Raw genomic sequence first — 26,682 nt, 5'->3', positions numbered from 1 at the left:
TTATAAGAAACAGTGTGTTACTTACAAATGACAGTCAGGGTGATGATGTCACTGATATTTCTACTGATAGGATTCTCAGCTTCACATTGATAGCGCCCAGCATCCCAGCGATTAATCCTGTGGAAGGTCATAGTCCTGTTGTCTGAAGACAAATCTCCTCCAGAAGGAAGGTCAGTACCATCCTTTCTCCATAGGATCCTCTCTGCATGAGCAGTTACACATGTAATAGTGACAGTGTCATTTACCAGTGTCTGGGAGCTGGAGGAACTCATCACTGGTTTAGTGACACGTTCTGTGGATTTAGGAGAACACTCTGGTTACAAGACAACACCCAATAGAGGGTCCCATAGGTTATTGCCTGCACTGTGTTCAATGGATTACAAATTCTAAATAATTTTAGGAATAGGGCATTCTATAATATACTAAAAATTCAAGGTTTAGGAAATCTCGCATGCTCAAGCACAGAGGCTCTGACATTCTTAAATCAGGCCCTAAGTGCTAGTGTCATAAGTACAGGGAAACCAAATGAATTCCCAAGAACTTAATATGGATATTGAACCTGAGCCCCATTAATAACAGGATTAATTACTTGTCATTGTGTCATGCATAGTGCAACACTTTGTTATATTTACACTCATACAAACCAAGATGCGGAGTATATTATTATTATTATTATTATTATTATTATTATTATTATTGCAGATCACAAAATACTCACCATAAACTGTCAGGAAAACTGAAGTTGTATTTGATGTTGTATGTGATGTATTAGAAGCCCATATCTGCACTGAGTAAGTCCCCTGGTCAATAGGAACAAGGCCTGAGATCTGCAATGAGCCATTTGGGAACCAGCTGGCCCGAGGGAAATACTGAGGCCCTGGTTTCGCTGTGTTTAGAGATGGATTCACACTGAATATTTGGCTATAACCAAGAACACTTGAAACTTTAAACCATGAGAACTGTCGTATTGTGCCAGTGACTCCAGTGATACTAAGAGTAACAGACTGATTAACCACCGGATACTGAGGGATCAGCTGAACCCCAATTCCATGAGCTGAAATCATCCAAACACTGAGGCAAACTGAAAGAGACAATAAAGCAAGATCAGTAGAGCAGGGGAAGCAATGGACAAGGAGGCTGAAGGATCAGTGCAATTCTAAAGGAGAAGAACCTATGTCTTTGATATATGGGTAAACAGGCAGTACAAGCTTGTATGTCTCTCTGTCTCTGTTTTATTCCTTTCTTTGAATTTCACTTTCCCTGGCTTTGTTTAACATGGTATAAACAGAGGCTACTACTGGATCAGAGGAGGAATTGTGTAATTTCCTGAGATTAGAGTCAAAATAACATTTTATAATTCTTTAGGGACAATTAACCCGCTCTTAATAATGCTGGCTGTCTTGGGAATATTGGAGCTGCAGCTACCTTCGAGATGTTGGTAGCTCAAGGGAGAAGCACTTGGGCAGTTTTGGAACAGGAAAGTCCACAGCAGCACCAAGCACAAGATTGGCTTTGGATGCAAGTACCTTTTATGAATGGCATCAATTTGTGCAATGCCTGTAGCCATTTTTCTTGACCCCAACTGCACTTGTAAATGGTCTCTACAGCACGTGGAACGGGCAGTTGTTTCTCTCATTAGATCATTGTCTCTCCCCATCTGGATTATCTCTTCCTATTCTTCTTTCTCTCCCAGTCATCTTTTTAAATGGGGAGAAATCATTGGTCAAACTAACTCAGGCTGGGCCAACAATTAAAAAAAAAATTTCAGCGACCATCTGTAACCTCTGGAGCCATCCGCCAAAGCCATGAACACTTGCTTAAGGTGGAAAGGACAGGCTCAGTCATCATAGGGGTAGGAGCCAAGTCAATAACCAAAACTAATTACAGCAACACATTACAGTTTTCATGGACTATTGAATGTATTGATCAAATCTAGGTTGTAAGCTAATACAGAGTCTGGAAAATGTTGTTGCAGGTGAGTAGTTTCTTGAGAAACCTGGGGATGAAGTTAAAGAAGAGCAAGGAAATGATAAGAAAGCAGTTCACTATTTTTAAACACAGTAATTAATAATATTTGGTAATTTGGGAAGAAAGGCTCCATCCTTATACCACCATCCTGTTATTCATGGGGGACCAGATTCCATAAACATATCAGGCGCTTTTATATTTACAGTGTTCTATGGGAGTAACTCGCTGACAATTCCAGAAGCAATGCATGCATATAATAGTAGAGATAAAAGGAGAGCAATAACCAATTTATATAAATTAATATAAAGTCTGTTTATATTTTACTTTGGGATGTCCGTGCCTACTGTCTGCCTCTGTATATAATGTTCTTGGGGTATCAGTAGCCACTTCCTCTTACTCCAGTATATGTAATGTACTTAAGGTGCTAATACCCAAAGCCTTGCATTGTGTGTTTAGTGTGTCTGAACCCACTGCCTCTTATTTAATATAATGTATATTATGTGGCTACTGTGGCAGAAGCCACTGCCTTTCATTTTAAATATGTGCTTGGGGTATCATTACACACACTGCTTCTAACTATATAAACAATTAACTTATCCAACAGCCTTAACTGATTATAGTGATGTTGTGCAGGATTAGCTGATAATACTTATGCATCTTATTTATTAGAGCTCCAACATAACTAACTATGGACAGATATTTTCAAGAAGGAAGTATATCTCACCACATTAATGCATACTGTATTAACTCAAATAACATTTAGACATGCAGCCCCCTCTAGTGGTACACAACAGATTATTGTGCCGGGGATGCCATTTATAGTATAATTTCTAATGGGAATGCTATTCCAGTATCCATTTTTCTCTCTGCTGAAAGTGTAAGGGTCATCATTTTTTATTGCTCTCATTGAACAATATGCTGGGGTAGGCATTACCAATTAGACTTAAATAATAACTTACATGGGGATGATATTAACTACTGTATAATATTATGTGGGTGCCAGTACCCACTGTTCTCTCTACATTATGTGCTGGGACTGTATGATGTTCTTAAGATCTAGTAAGCACCTTCTGCCTAGAAAGCCTACAAAGAAATTTGTAGCTGATGGTAGTAGTCCATTCACTGCAAATTGTATCTGCATAAAGAAAACCATGTCCATTAACTCTGCAAAAAGCTACACTTCACTTTCCACTATTGAAAGTGTGAGTGGGGAAAATTTGCAACACCTGTGGGGCTCACATGTTGAGAGGTTTACTTAATCCACCCTTGTGTATTAGGCTTGTCCAAGAATATACTCCATGCACTCTAAAGGCATTAACTGACTGACACTGCCTAGAGTTGTACTATAGTCTATTATATGTATGTATTACAGTCTATTATCCACAAAACTCCCCACCTTTTTCTCAGTTAAGGAACATACTATTTATGTGTTGGGGGCCAACATAAAGGAGTGGTTCTGGTCTAGAGTGTGGTTCCATAAACATATCAGGCGCTTTTATATTTACAGTGTTCTATGGGAGTAACTCGCTGACAATTCCAGAAGCAATGCATGCATATAATAGTAGAGATAAAAGGAGAGCAATAACCAATTTATATAAATTAATATAAAGTCTGTTTATATTTTACTTTGGGATGTCCGTGCCTACTGTCTGCCTCTGTATATAATGTTCTTGGGGTATCAGTAGCCACTTCCTCTTACTCCAGTATATGTAATGTACTTAAGGTGCTAATACCCAAAGCCTTGCATTGTGTGTTTAGTGTGTCTGAACCCACTGCCTCTTATTTAATATAATGTATATTATGTGGCTACTGTGGCAGAAGCCACTGCCTTTCATTTTAAATATGTGCTTGGGGTATCATTACACACACTGCTTCTAACTATATAAACAATTAACTTATCCAACAGCCTTAACTGATTATAGTGATGTTGTGCAGGATTAGCAGATAATACTTATGCATCTTATTTATTAGAGCTCGAACATAACTAACTATGGACAGATATTTTCAAGAAGGAAGTATATCTCACCACATTAATGTATACTGTATTAACTCAAATAACATTTAGACATGCAGCCCCCTCTAGTGGTACACAACAGATTATTGTGCCGGGGATGCCATTTATAGTATAATTTCTAATGGGTGTGCTATTCCAGTATCCATTTTTCTCTCTGCAGAAAGTGTAAGGGTCATCATTTTTTATTGCTCTCATTGAACAATATGCTGGGGTAGGCATTACCAATTAGACTTAAATAATAACTTACATGGGGATGATATTAACTAATGTATAATATTATGTGGGTGCCGGTACCCACTGTTCTCTCTACATTATGTGCTGGGACTGTATGATGTTCTTAAGATCTAGTAAGCACCTTCTGCCTAGAAAGCCTACAAAGAAATTTGTAGCTGATGGTAGTAGTCCATTCACTGCAAATTGTATCTGCATAAAGAAAACCATGTCCATTAACTCTGCAAAAAGCTACACTTCACTTTCCACTATTGAAAGTGTGAGTGGGGAAAATTTGCAACACCTGTGGGGCTCACATGTTGAGAGGTTTACTTAATCCACCCTTGTGTATTAGGCTTGTCCAAGAAGATACTCCAGGCACTCTAAAGGCATTAACTGACTGACACTGCCTAGAGTTGTACTATAGTCTATTATATGTATGTATTACAGTCTATTATCCACAAAACTCCCCACCTTTTTCTCAGTTAAGGAACATACTATTTATGTGTTGGGGGCCAACATAAAGGAGTGGTTCACTATTTAGTAATGATCTATTTCTATATTTTATATATATATAAGCAATATTTTATTTTGTTCCATTTTTATAATAAATTTCTTTATAAAGCCTCTCAATTACCTTATTTACGTTCCTGCCTTTTGTGAGATCTAGGCCAAAGCCATAAAACATCAGGAAACCTTGTGAGACAATTTTAAAGTCAGCAAACTAGCATTCACAGAAGACATCAAGCAAGCACTTCTTTTGCCCCAGCCTAAAATTTCTCAGACAGTTCCTACTTAATATGTTTATTAATACATTCAATGGCGTTCTTGCACTATATATGTGATCCAGCATCCTAGTCAATCTCTGTGCATACCTCCCAACTGTCCCTTTTTCGGAGGGACAGTCCCTCTTTTGACAGCTCAACCCGCAGTCCCTCATTTGTACTGGAAAGTCCCTCTTTTCTATGCACTGAACAGCCAGAAAAAGAAACAAAGTTTCTCACTTAATTGGCTTTTAGCAGAGAGCCCAGAACAGCTAACAGGTGCAAATAAGATACTTTGTAACAATTTTGAGACACAAAAACACAGTTTAGATAAGGAGAAATATTTTCAAACTTTCATAACCTGCCAAATTTTGTAAAACAAACATGGTAATTAGGGGGGGTGGCCAACATAAAGGGGTGTGGTCAAAAAAATTGCTGCGCTACGTGCGGGAAAAAAATTTTTGTCCCTCTTTTTACTTCCAAAATGTTGGGAGGTATGATACACTGAAACAAAACTGTGTCAACCACATTAAAGCAGAAGGAGTCTCTGACTCAAATGCACCGCTCTCTCAGCTTTATGGGAGCAAGCAGGGGGCCCAATCTCTGGATGGAAATTAAATAAAGTAGCAGATATGAGGCTGCTGATTTCAGGCAGAGAGACCCTACTAAGTTATCATTAAAAGTTACTGCCATGCTTTGGATGATTTACCCTTTAACATCAACCAGATTTCATACTTTAATTATCAACATATAGTCACTATTGCGTGATCTTTACTTTAGGTGCATTTTCTTAGGTGAACTTACAGAAGTGAAACAATAGTCTCACTTCTGTAATTAATATGCTTCCAAATACCCGCAGGGGAGCTTGAAAGTGTGCAGAAATATTTTTGCATAAATATGACCTAAACATGATTGGCTTTCTTGCATGTCTTAAAATAAGATTCTGCACTGGGTCATTGTTATCCAAGCAAAGGCATCGTACAAGGTACTTTACAGGTTTGTGGAATTGTCATGGTTGTTACAAAGGAAATTTCTGAATACCTCTGAAAAACAGATTTTTACATATATATGAATAAAAAGATTCAAAGGAAAACTATACCCATGTAGGTCTCCATAAAAAAATAAATAGCATAAAACAGATTGTATATAAAAAATTGCTTCATCTAAATAAGTCATTTTCATAATAATAAATTTTTTTAATAGCATGTGCTATTGGGTAATCCTAAAGAGAAAATTGCCATTTACTGTCTTAAGGGCTGCCCCCCCCCCCCGTATCCTACACATAAATGTTAAAGGTTACATGAGCCAATTAACAAACAAAGTTCTGTCTTTTGCTCCCACATTTTTTCCAGTTACAGTTAGAGGTGATCTCTGAGGCAGCACACAGACCATCACAAAATGGGGGCTCAAGGTAAAAGATGTAAAAAGGCAATATTTATATATATATATATATATATTTATTCTAGTTTGATGAGATTTCTTGGTAGGCAACATATAATATAATAAGTTGATGAAATATTTATTCTGGGGGTATAGTTTTCATTAAGATGGATACCCCATCTATAGCAAAAACAATGCCCTACCTCCTTTTTACTAAAAAGAGTTGATCACAGAGAATTATATATATTTGGATACATATGATTAATTAAAACTAGTGTCAGTGTGGTCCACGCTGGGCAGGCGCCCTAGGCAGGCCGGGCAGTCGCAGCGCCTGTTTGGTGTGCGCATGCGCAAATTTACGCTCGCATTCGCATGCGCATGCGCGCATTTGCAATATAGTGTGCATGCGTGAAGTTCACTCCCATGCACAGAAGCGCAAAAAAGCATGAAGAAACGGGCAGAGAAGGGAACGTGCAGAAGCGCAAAAAAACCTGAAGAAACGGGCAGAGAAGGGAACCGGACTTGGGGTAGGCGACAGAGGAGGTACGTGCCTGGCACCCTCCCAGCTTTGCGCTCTAGGTACGTGCCTACTCTGCCTACCCCTAGTTCTGGCCCTGCATACCCACCAACCACTGCTCTGCTTTTCAGAACAAGTTACTGCAAATGGCAACAAGAGGTACTGTTTAGGAGACTAAGGGAGGGCTCTGTAGGGGGCTTTAGTTCACCTTTGAGCCAAACAACACTCTAGACAATAACCAAGGGGTGATCTCAAAATGCTATCTAATGAGTAATGTACCCAGTAAGGGGTAATAGAGGTTTAAAGCATCACCAATGTTTTTATAGAAGGGAATCACAATATTCAATGAATCATTTAAGATCACTTGAAGCCCACCCCAAGCTGACTAAGTCCTGGATCTGTAGAAACTCTTCTATCAAGTTCAGACAACTTCTATTTAAAATGAATGTCAAGTCAAAAAATAAAATCCCATTATCATGCCCACAGCTGAAAAAGAAACCTATCTTCAATATACTTAAATTAAAAAATCTGTACAGTTTTTATTTAAAAAAAAAAACATGATCTTCTGCAGATCACTTCTTCCTTCTCTCTGCTCGCACATGCTACAGCCTGCACCAATCCTTATACAGCCGGTGTCTGCAGTACTTAAAAACCATCAGCTCATCAGTTCTAAAGGGCAAAAAAGTAGCGTGTCAGGTTCATCGATGTGGCTAACCTCAGTGAGAAACAACTCCACACACTGCTTTAGAACTTGGAGGAGCGATGATCATATTAAGTACTGGCTGTACCACTTTTGATTTTACCACTATGGAAGGAAGTAGGTTGATTGTTGGCTTTTTCCCAGTGGCCTTTACATCTTGCTGTAGTAATATGAACTCTTCATTAGCTCCAATAATATTTCTGTCCAACATAATGAAATGCTCTCATGACATAAGGACGCCAAAGCCTACAACACAACAACAAGGGTCCCAATCAGGCCTCCATTAATTGTCACCCCTTCAGCAGCCACTCTGTCTGCAGTACTTAATGTTATACTCTTACTTAAAATAAAGGTAAATCGACTTTTTTTTATTTGTTTTGAAGTTTTGGGAAATTTATGTGCTTATTAGGGTCAGAGTTAGTTGGGAAAATGGCCATAGATGAAGAGACTTCAAGTGCTTTGGCACCTGTCACTTCTAGTAGCGCAGCAGGAGGCATCCTCGTTGCCATGCACAAGTGCTTTAAAGTAATTGTTGCTTGGAGACACAGCAGTCTATAAAATAAGTGTACAATTAAAGTACAGTATGTTTCTTAGTAACCAGGCTAGTAAGATAATAGACTGGTAGCAATACTACCTCAATATAGCCAAGTAACTGGAGCCATGAATATAATGAAATTTGTATATATACCTAATAATCTTCTTTTTACATTTTACAGTAGGGAGGACATTATTCCCTGTGTATTTCAGAGCATATGCGTAAGTAAATTACCAAAGGCACTGTACCTGTGAGCAGATATCCCCTTATGCAAAGGGCCCGCATTGGTGTTGTTTTCTGTCTGACCATGGTGTGTCTCTCTAACAGTAAGAGGAAGCCTACTTTAGTTTTGTATATTCTGCATGTTAACCTATGTTTCCTCTGGTCCTGCCACATCTAGTGGGAGGGTAGTCAGTATAATGATTATTATAAATATTATAAATAATGCAGAGCTTTGCACCCCCTTGTGGCCATTTTTTATTATTTACCTTCTAGCTCGTCTCATAGACCGTGTTCTGCTGCAGCATGCTCTCAGGAACTGCACTGGTCTTGTAGGTTCACCCCCTCTGCTGGCAAAGGCTATGTAAGAACCCCTGACCATTTTAGGAAAGGGAAGAGCTGAGAGTGTGGGTGTTGGGATATAGTTGCTATACATTCTCCTTATATATACTGACTCAGTTATGCTACTTCTGTTTGGTCTGTCCTGTGCGTATCTTACATTTTTACCTTTCAGAATTTAATCTTTTTTGTCGCTTTATCTTCTTTTATTCTGTCTATTTTTCTTATTCACAATATACTATACTAAGACCCCACCAAGGGGCAAATTCACTAAGATTCGTAGTTGCGCCTGCGTCCGCTTCACCGCACTTCGCCAGGCAAGTTTTCGCCAGCGCTACGCAATTTCATTAAAATCCGAAGTTGCGCTCAGGGGAAGCGTAAGGTTGCGAAGTTACGCTAGCGATGATTAATTTGGAGGTATATGCAGCATCACTACACAAGCCTGGGAAACCTTCAAAACAGCAAATAAAATTTTTATTTTGCCCTACACATGTGCCCACTGTATAGTTAAGTTGCCATGAGTTAGGAAATGTAGGGGGGAAGGAGGGTAGCCCCAAAAAAAAATTCGATCTTTTTCAGCCTATCACCCATTAAAAAAGAAAAAACGCCAGAGTTTTTTGGGACATAGAAAAATGTTAACTTTTTTTTAAGCAATCCCTACCTACTTTATTGCACTTTGCCTGGTCTGAGGTGGCGAAGGAAGTCTGGTGTAAAAGGTAGCGTTCAGAAAAATGCGCGCGTCAGTGAATTTGCGTAGTTACGTCCATTGAGCAAAGGGTGCGTAAGGGTGCGAAGTAACACTAGCGAATTTACGCCAGTTTCCGAATTAACGAAAATGCGCTACGCTAGCGAATTAACGGTACCGTTAGGCGCTTCGTCTTTTAGTGAATTTGCCCCCATGTATTTAAAAAAATAGAATTATAACTAATAATACAAACCATGCATTTTATTGCTTTAATACATGTATATAACTGGCACAGACACAACATGGCAAAACATTTGAAACCATCAGGATAGAAATTGTAGACTATGTTCAGTAGGTAATGTAATAAATGGCCATACGCATTCTACTTGTCTAGTTATCCATAGTAACCATCAGCAGCTAGCACTTACCAGGCATAACCTTGTATTTATTTACATTTAACCTCATGTCTCAGTTTTCTGCCCAGTTTTCCAAGTTAGTCAACTCTCTCTGCAAAGTGGCAAGCTCCGTATAGTTTTGCACAGTTTAGTATCATTAGCAAAAAAACAGAGACAGTATTTATAATGCCCACCTCCAGGTCATTAATAAACAATTTAAAAAGCAAAGGAAAAGAGAGGAAAATGGCCCACTATTCTGACGGTTTACTTGAATTCTTTTTAGTGGCTTACCTTGGAAGAGCCAGGCCCCCCTGCACAGAAAATCTTTGGAGGGTCTGGCGTGAACAGTTCCCACTTTTCCACCGCCTCCTGGCCCACTCGATACTTGCGGTGCATTTCTTCTTGTTGATGCAGTTTAAAGTATGAGAGCGGCTGGGGGAGGGGAAAAGGATACAGGAGACCTGCGGTCCGGGCCCCCCTGAGACTGTGGGGTCTGCTGTATATGTAGTTATGCTACTGATTCTTTCCCTTTTTCTCTGGTCTTTGTTTTCCACCTTTCCCTCATTTCTTTTTTAACTCATCTTGAGTTTTTTCTTTACACCAGTAAACCCTCAAAGTAATGCTGCTCTGAGTCCTCTGTCAAAAGAAACACTGCCAGGGCCGGGCCAAGGGGTAGGCAGAGTAGGCACTTGCCTAGGGTGCAAAGCAGGGGGGGGGGCGCCATGCACATACCTGCTCTATCACCTACCCCACGTCCGGTCCCCTACTCCCCGGCTTCTTCTTGCGGCATTGCCTCTTGCATGCGCACCGGCATCACCTCTCGCATGTGCGCCGGCCTAGGGCACCTGCCCGGTGTGGCCCAGCTCTGAACACTGCATTTCTTTCTGTTGTTTACACATGGCCTTCTGTATCAGACTTCCTTCTTTCAGCTAAAACCTTCAAGGCACAGGCATGAGCATGCTCAGTTTGCTCCTCTGTCCCTCTCCTTCTCCCTTTTCCCTACTCCCCTCCCTGCTCTAATCTGAGCCCAGAGCAGGGAGAGACAGGAAGTGATGTCACACCAAGCCAATATGGCAGCTGTATACTAAACAAACAGACAGAGCTTCCAGAGCATTTACTCAGGTATGGTAAAGCATTCTACAGAATAAACATAGAGTTCTAGCTTGCAATAGTGTGGCCTCAGTATCTTTCCTTCTCCTTTAATAGCCCCACAGACATTAGATGGTGTATCACACTACTGAAGTATATGAGTATGTTAAATATGTTATATGTGAACATGAGATTTTCTTTGTTATCATGGTGGATATATAGTGAATAAAGTATCCCCTCTTGTAAAATATAAGGATATTATAAGTTACCGAGGAGTTTCATGACCATATAAAAACACGAGGCCGAAGGCCAAGTGTTTTTATACAGGTCATGGAACTCCGAGGTAACTTCTAATATCCTCATATTTTGCAACTGGGGGTACTTTATTTATTATAATACACAAGTTTCGGAGAGTCATGTGACAGAAATGACATCAGAACTCACCGTTTATAACTGATGACATCAGAACTCACCGTTTATAAGGATATAATTTACAAGATATTCATGGCTTTTGTGTATTATATGTATCTTTTGAACTATTGAAACATAAATGTAATACCGGCCTCTTCTTACCCTTTATTCAATTTGATTGTTACACTAGAAGTGTCTTCCATTGGAAATGGTTATTGCTTACTGATTTATACAAATGCCGACACCCTTGTTTGTTTAGGGGTTTTATTATTGAAGTAATTTAAAATGCAAAAATATTTGTAAAAAAAAAAAAAAGTTGTGCTGCTTCCTTATCAAGTCTTATGGCCATATACATATTTTATATACATATTTTACACATGCTCCAACTGTATGTATCACGTTATTGTTTCAGCTCGCTATACGTATTCTGACTTGGGTACTCCAGTGTCTGAAATAGAAAAATTAATTTTGTTAATCATTTTTTGTCTTTTTTTTTATTTAGTTTCCTCGTGATCCACCCTTCTCTTTGCTCGCTATGCTTTGGGTGTGGGTAATAAAAGGACAGAATTGTCTCCTTAACCAGTATCCTCTGTATTATCCAATATGTTTTTGCCTTTGGCTGGGGCTCCTTTTAGGGGAACTGACCCCAGGAAAAAACTAAGTGCCATGCCACAATTTTCACAGGCTTCCCCAGAGGTGAATTTACTCTAATGTGAATGCCCACGTCCAAGCTAGAGATGCCTGAAAAAGGAATAAGATGTTGGCACGGCACTTGCCAGGGCTTTTTTTTTTCCTGGAAAGGAACACTGGCCCAGGGAAAAAAGTGGTGATTTAATTCATAGGGTTGCCTAACTTACTATAGAGTTACAGGTAACTTACCGCATATTCAGATTCCTTTTTTGCCAACTGAACCTAAAATATGTAAATAAGAAATTGAAGGAAAATGCTTTTTATTTATGCATTGAGGGCTTAATCACCAGCAGAAAGGGTGGCTGGTAGATACATATATACAGAGCTGAAACTGTTGCTGTCTATTTCTATTTCCCCTGCAAAAGGAATTGATAGCCCTAGGAAGGTGTCTTTTTACAGGGAAAGAGACAAGAGGCTACTCTTTGCTCTGCTTTCATTATCCCTGCATAGAAATATAGTTGCCTTTATAAACAGAGGTAGAGAGAGTGGAAAGTGTTGCAAGGGTTAATGTATCTGTCTAACAGGTCCTGTACTAAACATGGCATTTTGTTTTTCAGACATTTCAGCAACTTGAATTCTTTCCATGCCAAATGTATTGTCTTGATTAGTCCTCTTCTCCACTTATCTTTGTGTGTTAGAAAGTAGGGATGGGCGAATTTGACCCGTTTCGTTAAAAAATCGCCACCGGCGAAATGTCTCAGACGCCCATTAAAGTCTATGGGCGTCAAAAAATTGATGTTGCGCGGCGAAATTGTTTTGATGCGAGTTTTTTTTTTTTTGACGCACGCAGCCATACAAGTCTATGGGCATCATTTTTTCAGCGAAACGAGGCGAAAAAATGTGCCCATTCATATTAGAAAGTACAGTATATTTATATATATGTAAACTATATATAATCTGTCTTGTTATATGTTGAGCAGTGATAGAGTGGGGAGAATTATGCATAGTACTTGGTAGTGCAAAGCGTTACTTGCCTGTACAGTGATCACTTACCCCTGCAGTATTGAGAATGTTAATATATATTTGGGATGGGTCCTCCTCTGTGTCACCTGATTGTCCTAAATGATAGATACAAATACTCAGTACAGACAACATGAGTGACAACTAGCCAAACAACAAACTAAAAAAAAACTTGGGATGCAGCCATGTTATTCAGCTACCTACCGTAAAGGGGGTGGTTCATATTAAAGATAACATTTATTATGTTATATAATGGCTAATTCTAAGCAAGTTTTCAATTGGCCTTCATTTTTTCTTTTTCTTAATAGTTTTTGGATTTGCCTTCTTTTTATGACTCTTTCCAGCTTTCAAATGGGGGTCACTGACCCCATCTAAAAAACAAATGCTCTATAAGGCTACACGATACAATAAGGCATATTTATCAAAGGTCAAAGTTAATAAAACTTCGAACTTCGAATTTAAAAAGACCAACCAAATGGTGGTCGAAGTTTTTTGGGGTTGAAGTGGGCCGAATTCGACCTACTTCAAATTTTTTTTAACTTCGACCTTCGATCTCCCAAACTCCCCCAATTGCCTCCATAAAGGTTGTAGGAGGTCCCCCATAGGTTAAAACAGCACTTCGGCAGCTTTTAGGTGGCGAATGGTTGAAGTCGAAGTTTTAAAGAGGCAGTACTTCAAAAAAATTCGACCATCGAATTTCGACCTATTTTTTCAACTTCAAATTGAAGTATGACTATTCCCTAGTCAAAGTACACAAAAAATAGCTCGAAATTCGAAGTTCTTCACTTCGAAACTTCACCTGGAATGTAATTGATAAATCTGCCCCTTATTGTTATTGCTACTTTTTATTATTCATATTTCTATTTAGGTCCTCTCCTATTCATATTCCAGTCTCTCGTTCAAATCAATGCATGGTTGCTAGGGTCATTTGGACCCTAGCAACCAGATTGCTGAAATTACAACTGGAGAGCTGCTGGAAAAAATAACTCGAAAACCACAAATAATACAAATAAAAAAAATGTCAATATCACTCTCTACATCATACTTAAAGTTAATTTAAGGTGAACAACCCCTTTAAATGTTGGGTAAACAAATCTCGCTAACTGAGAACCAACTCCTCCCCTAGATATAACTCCCCTGACAATAATATACTGACCGAGGGGAACCTTTATTGAGGTGAGCCTGATACATGTCACCCCCTCCTCCAAGTCCCTGCTGCTATACATGGCTCCCATTTGCTCTGTTTATCTGAAATAAAAGTATTCTTCTTATTATGCTACTAACATTCATAAAGGGGTTGTTTACCTTTGAGTTACCTTTTAGTATGATGCAGAGAGTGATATTCTGAGACAATTTGCAATTGGTTTTAATTTTTTTTATTATTATTTGTGGTTTTTCAGTTATTTAACATTTTGTTCAGCGGCCCTGGTTTGTTAATTTAGCAGCAATCTGGTTGCTTGGGTCTTGTTTACCTTAACCACCAGGCAATAGTTTGAATGAGAGACTGGAATATGAATAGGAGAGGGAATGAATTGAAAGACTAGGAATAAAAAGTAACAATAATAAAAACAATTGTAAGCTCTCAGAGTAATCCAGTTTTTAGCTACAGTGACCCGTTTGAAACCTGTAAATATATAGAAGAGAAAGGAAAATAATTCAAAAACTGTAAAAAATAAATAATGAACCCAGCCCAGCTTGGAATAGGACATTGTATAACATATTAAAAGTTAACTTAAAGATGAACCACCCTTCTAACCCATTCCCTATAGTGTAGGGGCATCTGTTTCCATTGCTGTTCTCCCTGTATACTCCTACTTTGGAGGGAATTATCCCCACTTCTATTATCTCAATCTTCTATTATCTCAATACTATCTCAAGCCTCACCTGTTAGGGGAAGAATATATTTTTTGTACAGTAGGAGCACTGCACAGATGATGAGCACAGTCCCCAAGATGCACCCACAGATGATGGCGGCTGTAAAGGCCGCAGAGTTGCCTGAACGAGGTTCATTATCTATTAAATCGGAAACACACAATAACGCAATTTGGTCAAAAGAGCTGTTTTGCAATATATGTTATGGGAAATGTCAAAATAAATAAAATAAATGTAATAATAATAGACTTGCAGTGACTTACAGTATGTACAGCTACAGTAGCTGTGTGTATGGGAATCACAATGAAATATCACTTACTGTATAAGGACAGTGTGTAGGGGTCACTAATATTCTTGCTGACTTTATTTACCGCTGTGCACTGGTACTGTCCAATATGTGACTGTGTGAACCTGGGAATATTCATATTTCTGTTGTTTGCATCAAATGTGGCTTCAGAAGGAATGCTGCCATTGATTCTGCTCCAGGAGACTTTTGCTTTCTTTGATTCTAATTTGCACAAAAGGGTAACGTTATCACCTTCCCCTGGCCGTGGGTTGGCTATGCTGATCACTGGCTGAGTCAATGGTACTGTAAATGAAGCAACAACACAGGGACTATTTCAAATTATTTCACATTTACATTGGAAAATAAAAAGAGTATAATACAAAAATGTGCATGTAATACAGAGGAGCCATGAGTGACTTTTAAAATATGTGCTTATTACTGTGCTTAGTAATGTATTATTATCACTATGACCATACCTCCCAACTGTCCCTTTTTCAGAGGGACAGTCCCTCTTTTGACAGCTCAACCAGCAGTCCCTCATTTGTACTGGAAAGTCCCTCTTTTCTCTGCACTGAACAGCCAGAAAAAGAAACAAAGTTTCTCACTTAATTGGCTTTTAGCAGAGAGCCCAGAACAGGTAACAGGTGCAAATAAGATACTTGGTAACAATTTTGAGACACAAAAACACAGTTTAGATAAGGAGAAATATTTTCAAACTTTCATAAACTGCCAAATTTTGTAAAACAAACATGGTAATTAGGGGGTGTGGTCACAGAAATAGGTGTGGTCAAAAAAATTGCTGCGCTAGGTGCAGAAAAAAAATTTTTGTCCCTCTTTTTACTTCCAAAATGTTGGGAGGTATGTATGACAGCTATAATTAGTGATAGGGATGTAGCGAACAGTTCGCCGACGAACTAGTTCGCGCGAACTTCGACTGTTCGCGTCCGCCGCAAGTTCGCGAACGTCGCGCGACGTTCGCCAATAGGCGTTCGCGTCAAAATCGTTCGACCATTCGACCATTCGATCGCTAAAATCGAAGGATTTTCGTTCGAATCGAACGATCGAAGCCATTGGATTGATTAAAATCCTTCGATCGTTCGAATCGAACGATTTTCGGATGTTCGAAGTTCGCGAACTGTTCGCGAACTGTTTGCATTTTTTGCCGGTGTTCGCGAACGGCGTTCGCGAACACATTATCGGCGGTTCGCTACATCCCTAATTAGTGATTTATAATGTTGCTTGATGCATTGAAACGTCTGTATTATAAAATATAATGAAGTAGGAGGATATAAGAAGTGATTGTGTAATGCCACGAATGGTATAATAGTGCTTAGCCTTGCTTCTTTATAGGGTTCACTTAAAGGACCAGTAACGTAATTTAAAAAAAAAAAAAAAAAAAAAAACAAGCCATGTGTAACTTTAAAATCGCAAAGTCTTTATAAGTGAAAACAACTGAACTGAAAAAGTGTTGGAAGGTGAACAACCCCTTTAAAGGACCAGTAACATCAAATTTGTTTGTATAGAACGAAAAAAAAAACCCACCAAGACATATGTAACTTTTAAAATATAACTTTAAAAGTCTTTATTAAAAAATAACCAGCAGCCGGTAAAAAAAATTATAAAAGGTGGCAACCCTAGTAGTGTGTAATTTGTAAAATAAAGGCCACTTACCGTTGCTGGAGCAGGAGGGATAGTCCGCGGGTCTCCGTCGCGTGGGTGTGACGTCAAAAGGGGTGGGGCGTGACGTCAAAAGGGGCAGGGCCACGCGACGGAGACCCGCGGACTATCCCTCCTGCTCCAGCAATGGTAAGTGGCCTTTATTTTACAAATTACACACTACTAGGGTTGCCACCTTTTATAATTTTTTTTACCGGCTGCTGGTGGGTGGGGCCTCAAATGGGTGGGGTGTGATGTCAAAAGGGGTGGGGCGTGACGTCAAAAGGGACGGGGCCACGCGACAGAGACCCGCGGACGCTAGAAGAGGCAAAAAAAAGGTAAGTTGCAGGGATTGAGGGCAGGCCGAGGGCTCCTTTTGATCGTATTACAAATTTACCGGCAGCTACATTGCCGGTAAATTTGTAATACCGAGCCCGGCCGGGTGGCAACCCTACACACTACACACAAAATACATACACACTACACTGGTATAGATCTATACACAGTTACACAATCATTTTAGTAAAGATTTTATTTATTTATTTATTTTTTTGTAAAGTTATGTACACTTATTTGCACTTATTTCACACTTATATACACACTGTCACACCACTTTTAGAAGTGTATACACATGTATACACAAAAAACTCACAAAGAGGGCTTTTTTTTTTTTTTGCTTTTTCATTTTACTAATTTGTGTTTTTTTACCCCTAAACACCATTTGTTTTGGCAGTATGACTATTGGGTAATCGATTTTGGCCACTAATTATACTGTTGGATCAGTCATTTTGTTATTTCATTGATTTACACAATTTTTGTGGTTTTATTGCAATTTTATCCCTGCATTATTTTTCCTTATGTATCTTTAGTATAGTTTTGCTGTTTGGTGCTTTGGTATAGAAAGATATATTTTACTATGTTTGTTCTGTCAGAATATGTACTTTCCAAAAATATATGGTGTTCTGGGGGCTTTTTACAGTTTGGGAGTCTTACAACACATAACGCACAGTTGGGGTACTGTTTTCAGCAGCTTAGTTGGCTAGTGTAAAAATTCATATGCATGTTTTTCATTTGGGGTCTGTACACACCACATACTTTGGTAAATCTTTGCATATTGGGCATCAAACTATTCAGTAGACCTCTGACGTCCATATTTAGGATGATTTTTCTTTGTACGTAAAACGGCAAACTGCAACATTTTTAGGCAATTTTCAGAAATGTTGTAAAAACCTCTAAGTTTAGAAAAGCTTTGCAGTTTGGTAGTTTGGTGTAGAAACACGTCTTTATCTTGGTTGTTTTCGTCAGAATGTGTACTTTCCAAAAACATATGGTTTTGGGGGGTCTTTGCTGTTAGGAGGGTCTTGAGGCACATATATGAAGTCAATGGTCTATGTTTACAGAAGGCGAATCGGCAGCGGAGAAAACTCATATTCACTATTTTTATTTGGGGCCCGCACATGCCTGCTGCCTTGGTATATCTATGCATATCGGGCATCAAACTGTTCAGTAGTCCCTTGGCATCAATATTTATGTTATTTTACAATTGTATGAAAGAAATTGGGTGAGATAAATGCGACCAATTGCAATATTTTTAGGCTACTTTCAAAAATGTAAAAACCGTTGCTTTTATCGCCAAATTTAGGAAAGACTTGAGACTTGGTACTTTGGAGTACATGGACATATATACCCAATTTGGGTTTGCGGGAATGTGTACTATCCGATAATATATGGTTTTCTGGGGCGAACTTACTTTTTTCTACCTTTGACCCCCCCAAAACGATGTAAATGTGTTGATTTTGCAGTACCTGAAATGACAGACCATATGGGGGTCTTCCTTTTGGGGCCCCTAAATGCCACGTGCTTGGGTACACCTTTACATATTGGGCATCAAACTGTTCAGAGGACCCTAAACTTTCATATTTGGGGTGATTTCTCTTGATACCTAAAAGTATGTGGGTAATACGATGCCGCAGGGTAGAAATTTTGAGGTGATTTTTGAAAATGTCGCCAAAATCACCAAATTTAGGAATGGTTTGCGACTTGGTAGTTTGTAGTACAAAGACATGCATACCCAATTTAGATTTGTGGGAATGTGTACTTTCCGAAAATATATGGTTTTCTGGGGTGAACTTACGCTTTTCTACTTTTGCCCCCCCCAAAACTATGTAAATGTGTTGATTTTGCAGTAACTAAAATGACATACCATATGGGGGCCTTCCTTTTGGGGCCCCTGTATGCCACGTGCTTGGGTACACCTATACATATAGTGTATCAAACTGTTCAGAGGACCCTAGGCTTTCATATTTGGGGTGATTTCTCTTGATACCTAAAAGTATGTGGGTAATACGATGCTACAGGGTAGAAATTTTAAGGTGATTTTTGGAAATGCCACCAAAATCACCAAATTTGGGAATGGTTTGCGGCTTGGTACTTTGTAGTACAAAGACATGCATACCCAATTTAGATTTGTGGGAATGTGTACTTTCCGAAAATATATGGTTTTCTGGGGTGAACTTATCCTTTTCTACTTTTGCCCGCCCCCCCAAAACGATCTAAATGTGTTGATTTTGCAGTACCTGAAATGACAGACCATCTGGGGGTCTTCCTTTTGGGGCCCCTATATGCCATGTGCTTGGGTATACCTATACATATTGTGTATCAAACTGTTCAGAGGACCCTAGGATTTCATAGTTGGGGTGATTTCTCTTGATACCTATGGTTTTCTGGGGTGAACTTGCCCTTTTTTACTTTTGCCCCCCCCCCCCAAAACGATGTAAATGTGTTGATTTTGCAGTAACTAAAATGACAGACCATATGGGGGTCTTCCTTTTGGGGCTTCTATATGCCATGTGCTTGGGTACACCTATACATATTGGGCATCAAACTGTTCAGAGGACCCTATGCTTTCATATTTGGGGTGATTTCTCTTGATACCTAAAAGTATGTTGGTAATACGATGCTGCAGGGTAGAAATTTTGAGGTGACTTTTGGAAATGTCACCAAAATCACCAAATTTGGGAATGGTTTGCGGCTTGGTACTTTGTAGTACAAAGACATGCATACCCAATTTAGATTCGTGGGAATGTGTACTTTCCGAAAATATATGGTTTTCTGGGGTGAACTTACCCTTTTCTACTTTTGCCCGCCCAAAACGATGTAAATTTGTTGATTTTGCAGTACCTGAAATGACAGACCATATGGGGGTCTTCCTTTTGGGGCTTCTATATGCCACGTGCTTGGGTACACCTATACATATTGGGCATCAAACTGTTCAGAGGACCCTAGGCTTTCATATTTGGGGTGATTTCTCTTGATACCTAAAAGTATGTGGGTAATACGATGCTTCAGGATAGAAATTTTGTAGTGATTTTTGGAAATGTCGCCAAAATCACCAAATTTAGGAATGGTTTGCGGCTTGGTACTTTGGAGTAGAAAGACATGCATACACAATTTGGATTCGGGGGAATGTGTACTTTCCAAAAATATATGATTTTCTGGGGTGAACGTACTTTTTTCTAACTTTGCCCCCCCCCCCCCAAACTATGTAAATGTGTTGATTTTTCAGTATCTGGAATTACAGAACTGATAGCTCAAATGAGGTGTCTACATTTTAGGACCCCTATATACCACATGCTTGGGTACACCTATACATATTGGGCATCAAACTGTTCATTGTACCCCAGGCTTTCATATTCGGGGTGTTTTACATTGATACCTAATGATGTGTGGGAGATATGATGCTGTAGAGTGGAAGCTTTGAGGTCATGTTTAAAAAAAATCACCAATTTCTATAAAACGTTATAACTTTAGGAAACAATTGCAACTTGGTAGTTTAGAGTACAAAGATTTTTATTTACCCATTTTTGATTCACCAGAATCTGTTCTTTCTAATAATGGGTCGTTTTCTAGGGTAAACCTACTGTTAGTGGAATGTTTGGCCTTGAAATCAGAAGTATGCCGTTTGGGGAGCGGTGCTTTGGAAATTTCCTAGTGTACTGCTTGTAGATTTTGATCTATACAAGTGAGAAATCTCCATAAAACTCTTTATATTTGGTATTGCCGCTTTCAGGAGACATAGACCTTTCCAAATCGTCTGTGTTCTCGTACATAAAATAAATGATCTTTCTGATATATGTGATTGTTCTTTGTGAAACATGATTTTTTTTCATTTTATTAGACACTTAGAAGCCTATATTTTTTTACAGAAGTAGAATTACACCAAAATTCTTGCATATTTTGAAAGTTCATATTGTCCTGAAAAATATACAATATATTGTTTTCCTGGGTAAACTAAAAGACTGCCCCAGGAAAGGCCCTTAAAGTGAAAGAGTGCAAAATATCTAAAAACTGCTTGGCAGAAGATGTTCGCATCTAGGACAAAACGGCTGGCAGGGAAAGGGTTAATGAAACCCAGTGATTCTGCTCAGCAGGGACAGAGATAAGAAATGTTTCAATTTAGAACAGTTAACAGAGTCGGCAACCCCCCCCCCCCTCCCAGAGCTGCTTTAGAAGGTAAAAAATGACAATTGTTCCCTATAAAGTAACAACAAAAAAAATCATTGTTTTTGGGCTCATATATCATACCCCTAACTCGCTTTTACAACTCAACATTTGATCAGGCCCCCAGGAACCTATAACATTGTGGTGACAGATAGTGATGGGCGAATTTATTCGGCAGGCGCAAATTCGCCGTCTGCAATCAAATTTGCGAAACCGCCGCAAAAATTTACGGGAGCGTTTCGCACATTTTTTCGCCGTTTCGCAAATTTTGCGTGAAATTGCAAAAAATTTTAAGTTGAGATGATGGAGGCTGTTGAAGACTTACCTCCATATAATAATAAAAGGCTCTAAGTTTGCCCAGGAGCAGTACCCCATAGCAACCAATTAGATGTTTGCTTTTAAACAGGTAACTGCTACCTGCTGATTAGTTACTATGGGTTACTGGGAAAACGTAATGCCTTTTATCATATAACCCACTTGTCCTTTACTGGAATGCAGTGCAGACTTGCTGCTCACAGCCACCGCACATACTGCTTTGCTTTCCATGACTGTACCCCTGAAATTACCACTTCAAGGATCATTACTAATGGTTTGTAGCAAGCCAATGATTATTCGGAAGAAGCAATTAATTTCACGTACCGTATAGCTAATAAAAATACTAAGCAATAGTGACGAGCGACATTTTTCTCAGAGTTTTGCAGCAAAAATGATGCCCATGGACTCCAATGGGTTAAAAAAAATTGTACATCAAAAAAAAATCGACGCCTATAGATAATCCATTTTGGCAATTTTTTTGCCACTTCGCAAATTTTTGGCGAAGCAAAATGGGTCCGATTCGCCCATCACTACTAAGCAAGTCACTGGAGCTTCAGAGGAGTACTCACCATAGTACTGCGGGTAAATACTTTTTTGGGTTAAACTTTCTGCCTGTACTTGCACTGTGTAATAATCTCTGTATGAAGAAGAAAGGCTTGAGATCTTTAATGATCCATCTGGAAGGACGCTGAACTGAGAAGAGTATCGTTGCCCTCGTGTTTCTTTAGGATTAGAAGATGAATTATAAGTTAAGATTAGGCAGGAATTGTCAACTGGTAAACCTCTGTACCAGGAGAAAGAAAGAACCGTCCCCCTGAATCCACTGACACTGAAAGTGACAGGCTGATTGGCTACTGGATATTTCGGATTCAGTTGAATTGTGATTCCATGGATCAGATTTATCCAGACACTGAAGAGAGCTGATACGGAGAAAGGAGTGAGATTAATTCAGGAGACTCCAGCACAAGTTGGGTACTCAGTAAATGATGAACAAAGTAATCCTAATTGTAATAAAATATAATGAGATTACAAGCCACCTAGTAGTTCTCTGACCTTATAAAGACACAAGTAGGCAGATTTATCAAGGGTCGAAAGGAAAAATTTGAAATGTGAAATTCGAATTTTCATGGCCAAAACTGTCAAATTCAACTAGGGAATTGTTAAAATTTGATTAGAATTTTTTAACATATTTTTTAACATATTCAAATTAAATTTTCGAAAATTTATCATACACTGGCCTTTTAAGAATTCAAAATTTGACTATTTTCCATCTAAAACCTGCCGAATTGCTTTCTTAGCCTATGTTTGCTGCTTTCCTGACATTTGAGGTTTTTTTCGAACAAAAAAACTGGAATCGAGTTTTAAAACGCGAATCAAATTCGATTCGAATATTTCGGTCGATCCTATTCACCCAAGTTTAAATTAATTCCCATGAACTCGAAATTCGGCCCTTGATAAATCTTTTCCAAGGGGTATATTATTTCTTTTTTCTAATACTCTCAGGACTTTAGTGACACAAATTGCATCACTTGCCACCGATGACATCACTAAACACTATTTTTACAAGATATTTATGTTTTTTGTGTATTGTGTATTTTCAAATGGTGCTGATATCATCCAGCCTTACTATGGGTGCTGCTCTGATAAGGTGCTCATTTGGTATTTCATTGACACTAACACTGGAACAGTCAGAGCTGCATGCCCGGCAACAATGACATGGATGCTCAGACCAACTGCAGGAGTACTTGTTTGCATAACTCTCTTCTAATAGTCTTATAAATTACAGTAGGGGATCCATTGCTCCTATATATGGTACAAAGAACACAGAGATGGGGTGGTTCACATTTAAGGTCACTTTTAGTATGTTATAGAATAGCTCATTCTAAGCAACTTTTAAACTGATCTTAAAGGACCAGTAACGTCAATTTTTTTTTTAAAAACACAACGAATAAAAACACCAACACAAATTATACTTTAAAAAAGCAAAGTCTTTATTAAGAAATAACCTACAGAAACTCTGCTTCCTGTCTTGTACAGATACGGCGATAGGGCGACCATCCATTGAGCGGCACTTGATTTCTCCTCCCTGGCTCTCTGCTGCTGGATCTTTTAGCTGCCACATTCTGTGCTTTCTGTAGTACAGCAGCGCTTCCAGCATGAACTTTCTGCAGATCTGCGGTGCCTTGCTCATCGGTTCCAGCCGCGGTGCAATTACCAACATCCCCGCCGTCTGCATTCGCTAATTATCCCAGATGTACTGTATGGGTACAGGACGGGAAGGTCCGGACATTAAAAGCTGGGTCTGGATGCTGCTGCTGCCCTTCGCCTCTTGAGCTGGTTGATCTCTTACTGCAAAACAAAAGCAATTCGCCGGCAGTTGTTCCCGGGCAGCCAGCAAGAGGGAAGACTGGGCCAGGAAGATACGGTGCCGGTGCGCAGGGGCAGCAGTAAGAGATCAACTGGCTCAAGAGGCGAAGGGCAGCAGCAGCATCCAGAGCCGGCTTTTAATGTCCAGACCTTCCCGTCCTGTACCCATACATCTGGGATAATTAGCGAATGCAGAAGGCACCTCGGGATGTTGGTAATTGCACCGCAGCTGGAACCGATGAGCAAGGCACCGCAGATCTGCAGAATGCTGGAAGCGCTGCTGTACTACAGAAAGCACAGAATGTGGCAGCTAAAAGATCAAGCAGCAGAGAGCCAGGGAGGAGAAATCAAGTGCCGCTCAATGGATGGTCACCCTTTCGCCGTTTCTGTACAAGACAGGAGTTTCTGTAAGTTATTTCTTAATAAAGACTTTGCTTTTTTAAAAGTATAATTCGTGTTGGTGTTTTTTTTCGTTGTGTACTAACAAATTTTTTTAAAAAACAAATTTGATGTTACTGGTCCTTTAATTATTTCTTTTTTTTTAATGATTTTCCTACTTCTTCTGACTCTTTCCAGCATTCAAATGGGGGTCATTGACCCCATCTAAAAACGAATGCTCTGTAAGGCTACAAATATATTATTATTACCACTTTTTATTACTCCTCTTTCTGTTTAGGCCCTTTTCCTATTCTCATATTCAAATCAAGCATGGTTGCTAGGGTAAGCTAAATGACTAAAAAAAAACAAAAAACACAAATTATAAAAAATGAAAATCAATTGCAAATTGATTGAGGATATTACTCTCTACATCATACTAAAAGGTAACAAAGGTGAACAACCCCCTTAAGTAAGTGACTTACCTGTGAGCAGATATCCCCTCATGCAAAGGGCCTGGGCTGCTGTTGCTTTCTCTCTGGCCATCGTGTTAGTCTCTAACTATATGAGGAAGTCCGAAGTATTTTTATTCTGCATGTCAACATCAGAATATCTTAATATTCTATCATAACCAGCAGGAAATTGTTCATCTTATTGTGCAATACTTTTCTGCACAATCTACTCGATAACAGTAAAGATGCAATGCAGTATATATATATATATACAGAATCCACTATCCAGAAAGCTCAGAATGAAAAGAAGGGCATCTCACTTAAAAACATTTTTTTTATTTGTTATTTCCTTTAACCTCTGTAATAATAAAATACCTGGCTATTAATGGCAATAAAGCTGCATGGATCCCTAGTGGGGCTAACAAATCCTGTTTGTTTTTTTTATGCTTAAATGTTTTTTCTACCATAAGGTACTGCAATCCAAATATTCTGGACAATATTGCCCATACCTGTATAAATTATACAGAAAGCTTATTTATCAATGGGGTATAAAAACGGGAATCAGAATCTGCAACTGCTTGGGAAGGGGTCAGGAGTTTTGAGAACCCACTGATGCACAATTTCAAGGTGCATTGATTTAAAAGCACATCAGGACAGGTTCCTCATTCCAACTGTGTTTAGAAACTGCATAGCACTGATGTATTTATTCACTTTTTAATTTACTCGTATGATGCCCCTGTTTACACCATGTGTAATAGAAGGTCTTAAGTTTTCCCAGGTGCAGTATTGCATGTCAAGCATGAAATTAAATGATACAAATAAGGTTCCTCTGTATTGTAGTGTGTGTGTGTGTATGTCATCTGAGACATACATCACAAATGAGACCATCATAGCTCTACCCACTCACCTATGTGGTGCCGTTTGTCCCAAATACATTCTGTATACAAAACTGTCCCTAATACACAGAATGAATGTCTCTCATGTTATATAAGTATTTGTGACCATACACAGATAAAAAAAATATACAAAAGACTTATTTCTATTAAAGAAAGAACAAAATCTGGTTAGTGCACAAACGGATGTCATTATATCACAAATACTTATATACCATGACAGACATTCATTCTGTGTATTAGGGATAGTTTTGTATACAGAATGTATTTGGGACAAACGGCACCCCATATCTCCTTGTCAAAACTTGTGTCCAGCAATACAGTCCTTATGCTCAACAACACAGGTCACATTCAGTTACACTGAAAACTTTTAACACTTTTAACACAGCCCCAGTAGCTCTCCTTTCTCTCTCAGACAGTGCAGAGAGCAGCCACCTTTTTACTCCAGGTGAGGCTAATCATCTCCCTGCTAGGGGTGACGTCAGCAAGATGGCTGCATGCACCTAAGCACGGGGGAACAAGCCAGGGCCAGAGGATGTTAAACAGCGCAAAGGGGATATAAATAAAATACCTTGTAGAGGCCGTGGAGGGGGGGGGGCAAGGCGGAAGGTCCAGGTGGCGACGAGCGGAGGAGAGCGGCTGTGAGAAGCTCGGCGGTAGAGGAGAGAGGTTGCGAGAGAGCTTCAAAGGCCCAAGCCGTTGTGTGGCCAGATACGAAGGAGGAGCTCTATACGCATCGCTGGGGGAGCGGCGATAGCCATCCGCCACTGACAGGGAGGAGAGAGGACGGGCGGGAGCAGGAGCGCCTGCACCCCGCAATAAGTAGTTGCGGAGTGAAAGGAATACGCGCCCGCAAGCCCCACAAGCGGTATGGAGGAGCTGTAGGGGTGCTGGATGACTGGAGCTGCCTGAAAAACGTGGAGGGGCCTAGAGGGGCCTCCATTCCAGGCTCAGAGGCTAAAGTATCTAGGCGTCCAGGAGGAGCAGGGGAGCAGCAAAGAAAGCCAAGAAAGGGTAAGCAGGGAAGGTTGAGGGTAGGTTGACCTCCAGACCTGTGAAAAGCTTAAAGAGGCTCCAAGATTAAGTCTTA

The 26,682-nt window shown here is 39.4% G+C and overlaps 1 protein-coding gene and 1 long non-coding RNA gene across 2 annotated transcripts; both read right to left on the bottom strand.

The window, feature by feature from the left end:
• LOC108695896 (carcinoembryonic antigen-related cell adhesion molecule 16) lies at positions 1-25,491 on the bottom strand. Its single transcript, XM_018224847.1, has 4 exons — positions 25,423-25,491; positions 24,733-24,808; positions 719-1,081; positions 1-292 (listed from the first exon to the last, which is right to left on the bottom strand). The coding sequence occupies exons 1-4, from the start codon at positions 25,489-25,491 to the stop codon at positions 18-20; spliced, it is 783 nt and encodes a 260-aa protein (XP_018080336.1). The 3' UTR covers positions 1-17.
• Positions 11,381-15,154, bottom strand: LOC121395618. Its single transcript, XR_005962595.1, has 5 exons — positions 15,068-15,154; positions 14,761-14,889; positions 12,910-12,974; positions 12,106-12,138; positions 11,381-11,674 (listed from the first exon to the last, which is right to left on the bottom strand). It is a non-coding gene; the product is annotated as an uncharacterized LOC121395618 (long non-coding RNA).
• Positions 25,492-26,682: the final 1,191 nt, after the last annotated feature.

Source organism: Xenopus laevis, chromosome 7L (assembly GCF_017654675.1).
Source record: "Xenopus laevis strain J_2021 chromosome 7L, Xenopus_laevis_v10.1, whole genome shotgun sequence".
In the NCBI taxonomy this organism is placed as follows: domain Eukaryota; kingdom Metazoa; phylum Chordata; class Amphibia; order Anura; family Pipidae; genus Xenopus; species Xenopus laevis.
Note: the sequence above shows the minus strand (reverse complement) of the source record. Positions and strands in the feature narration are given on the sequence as shown.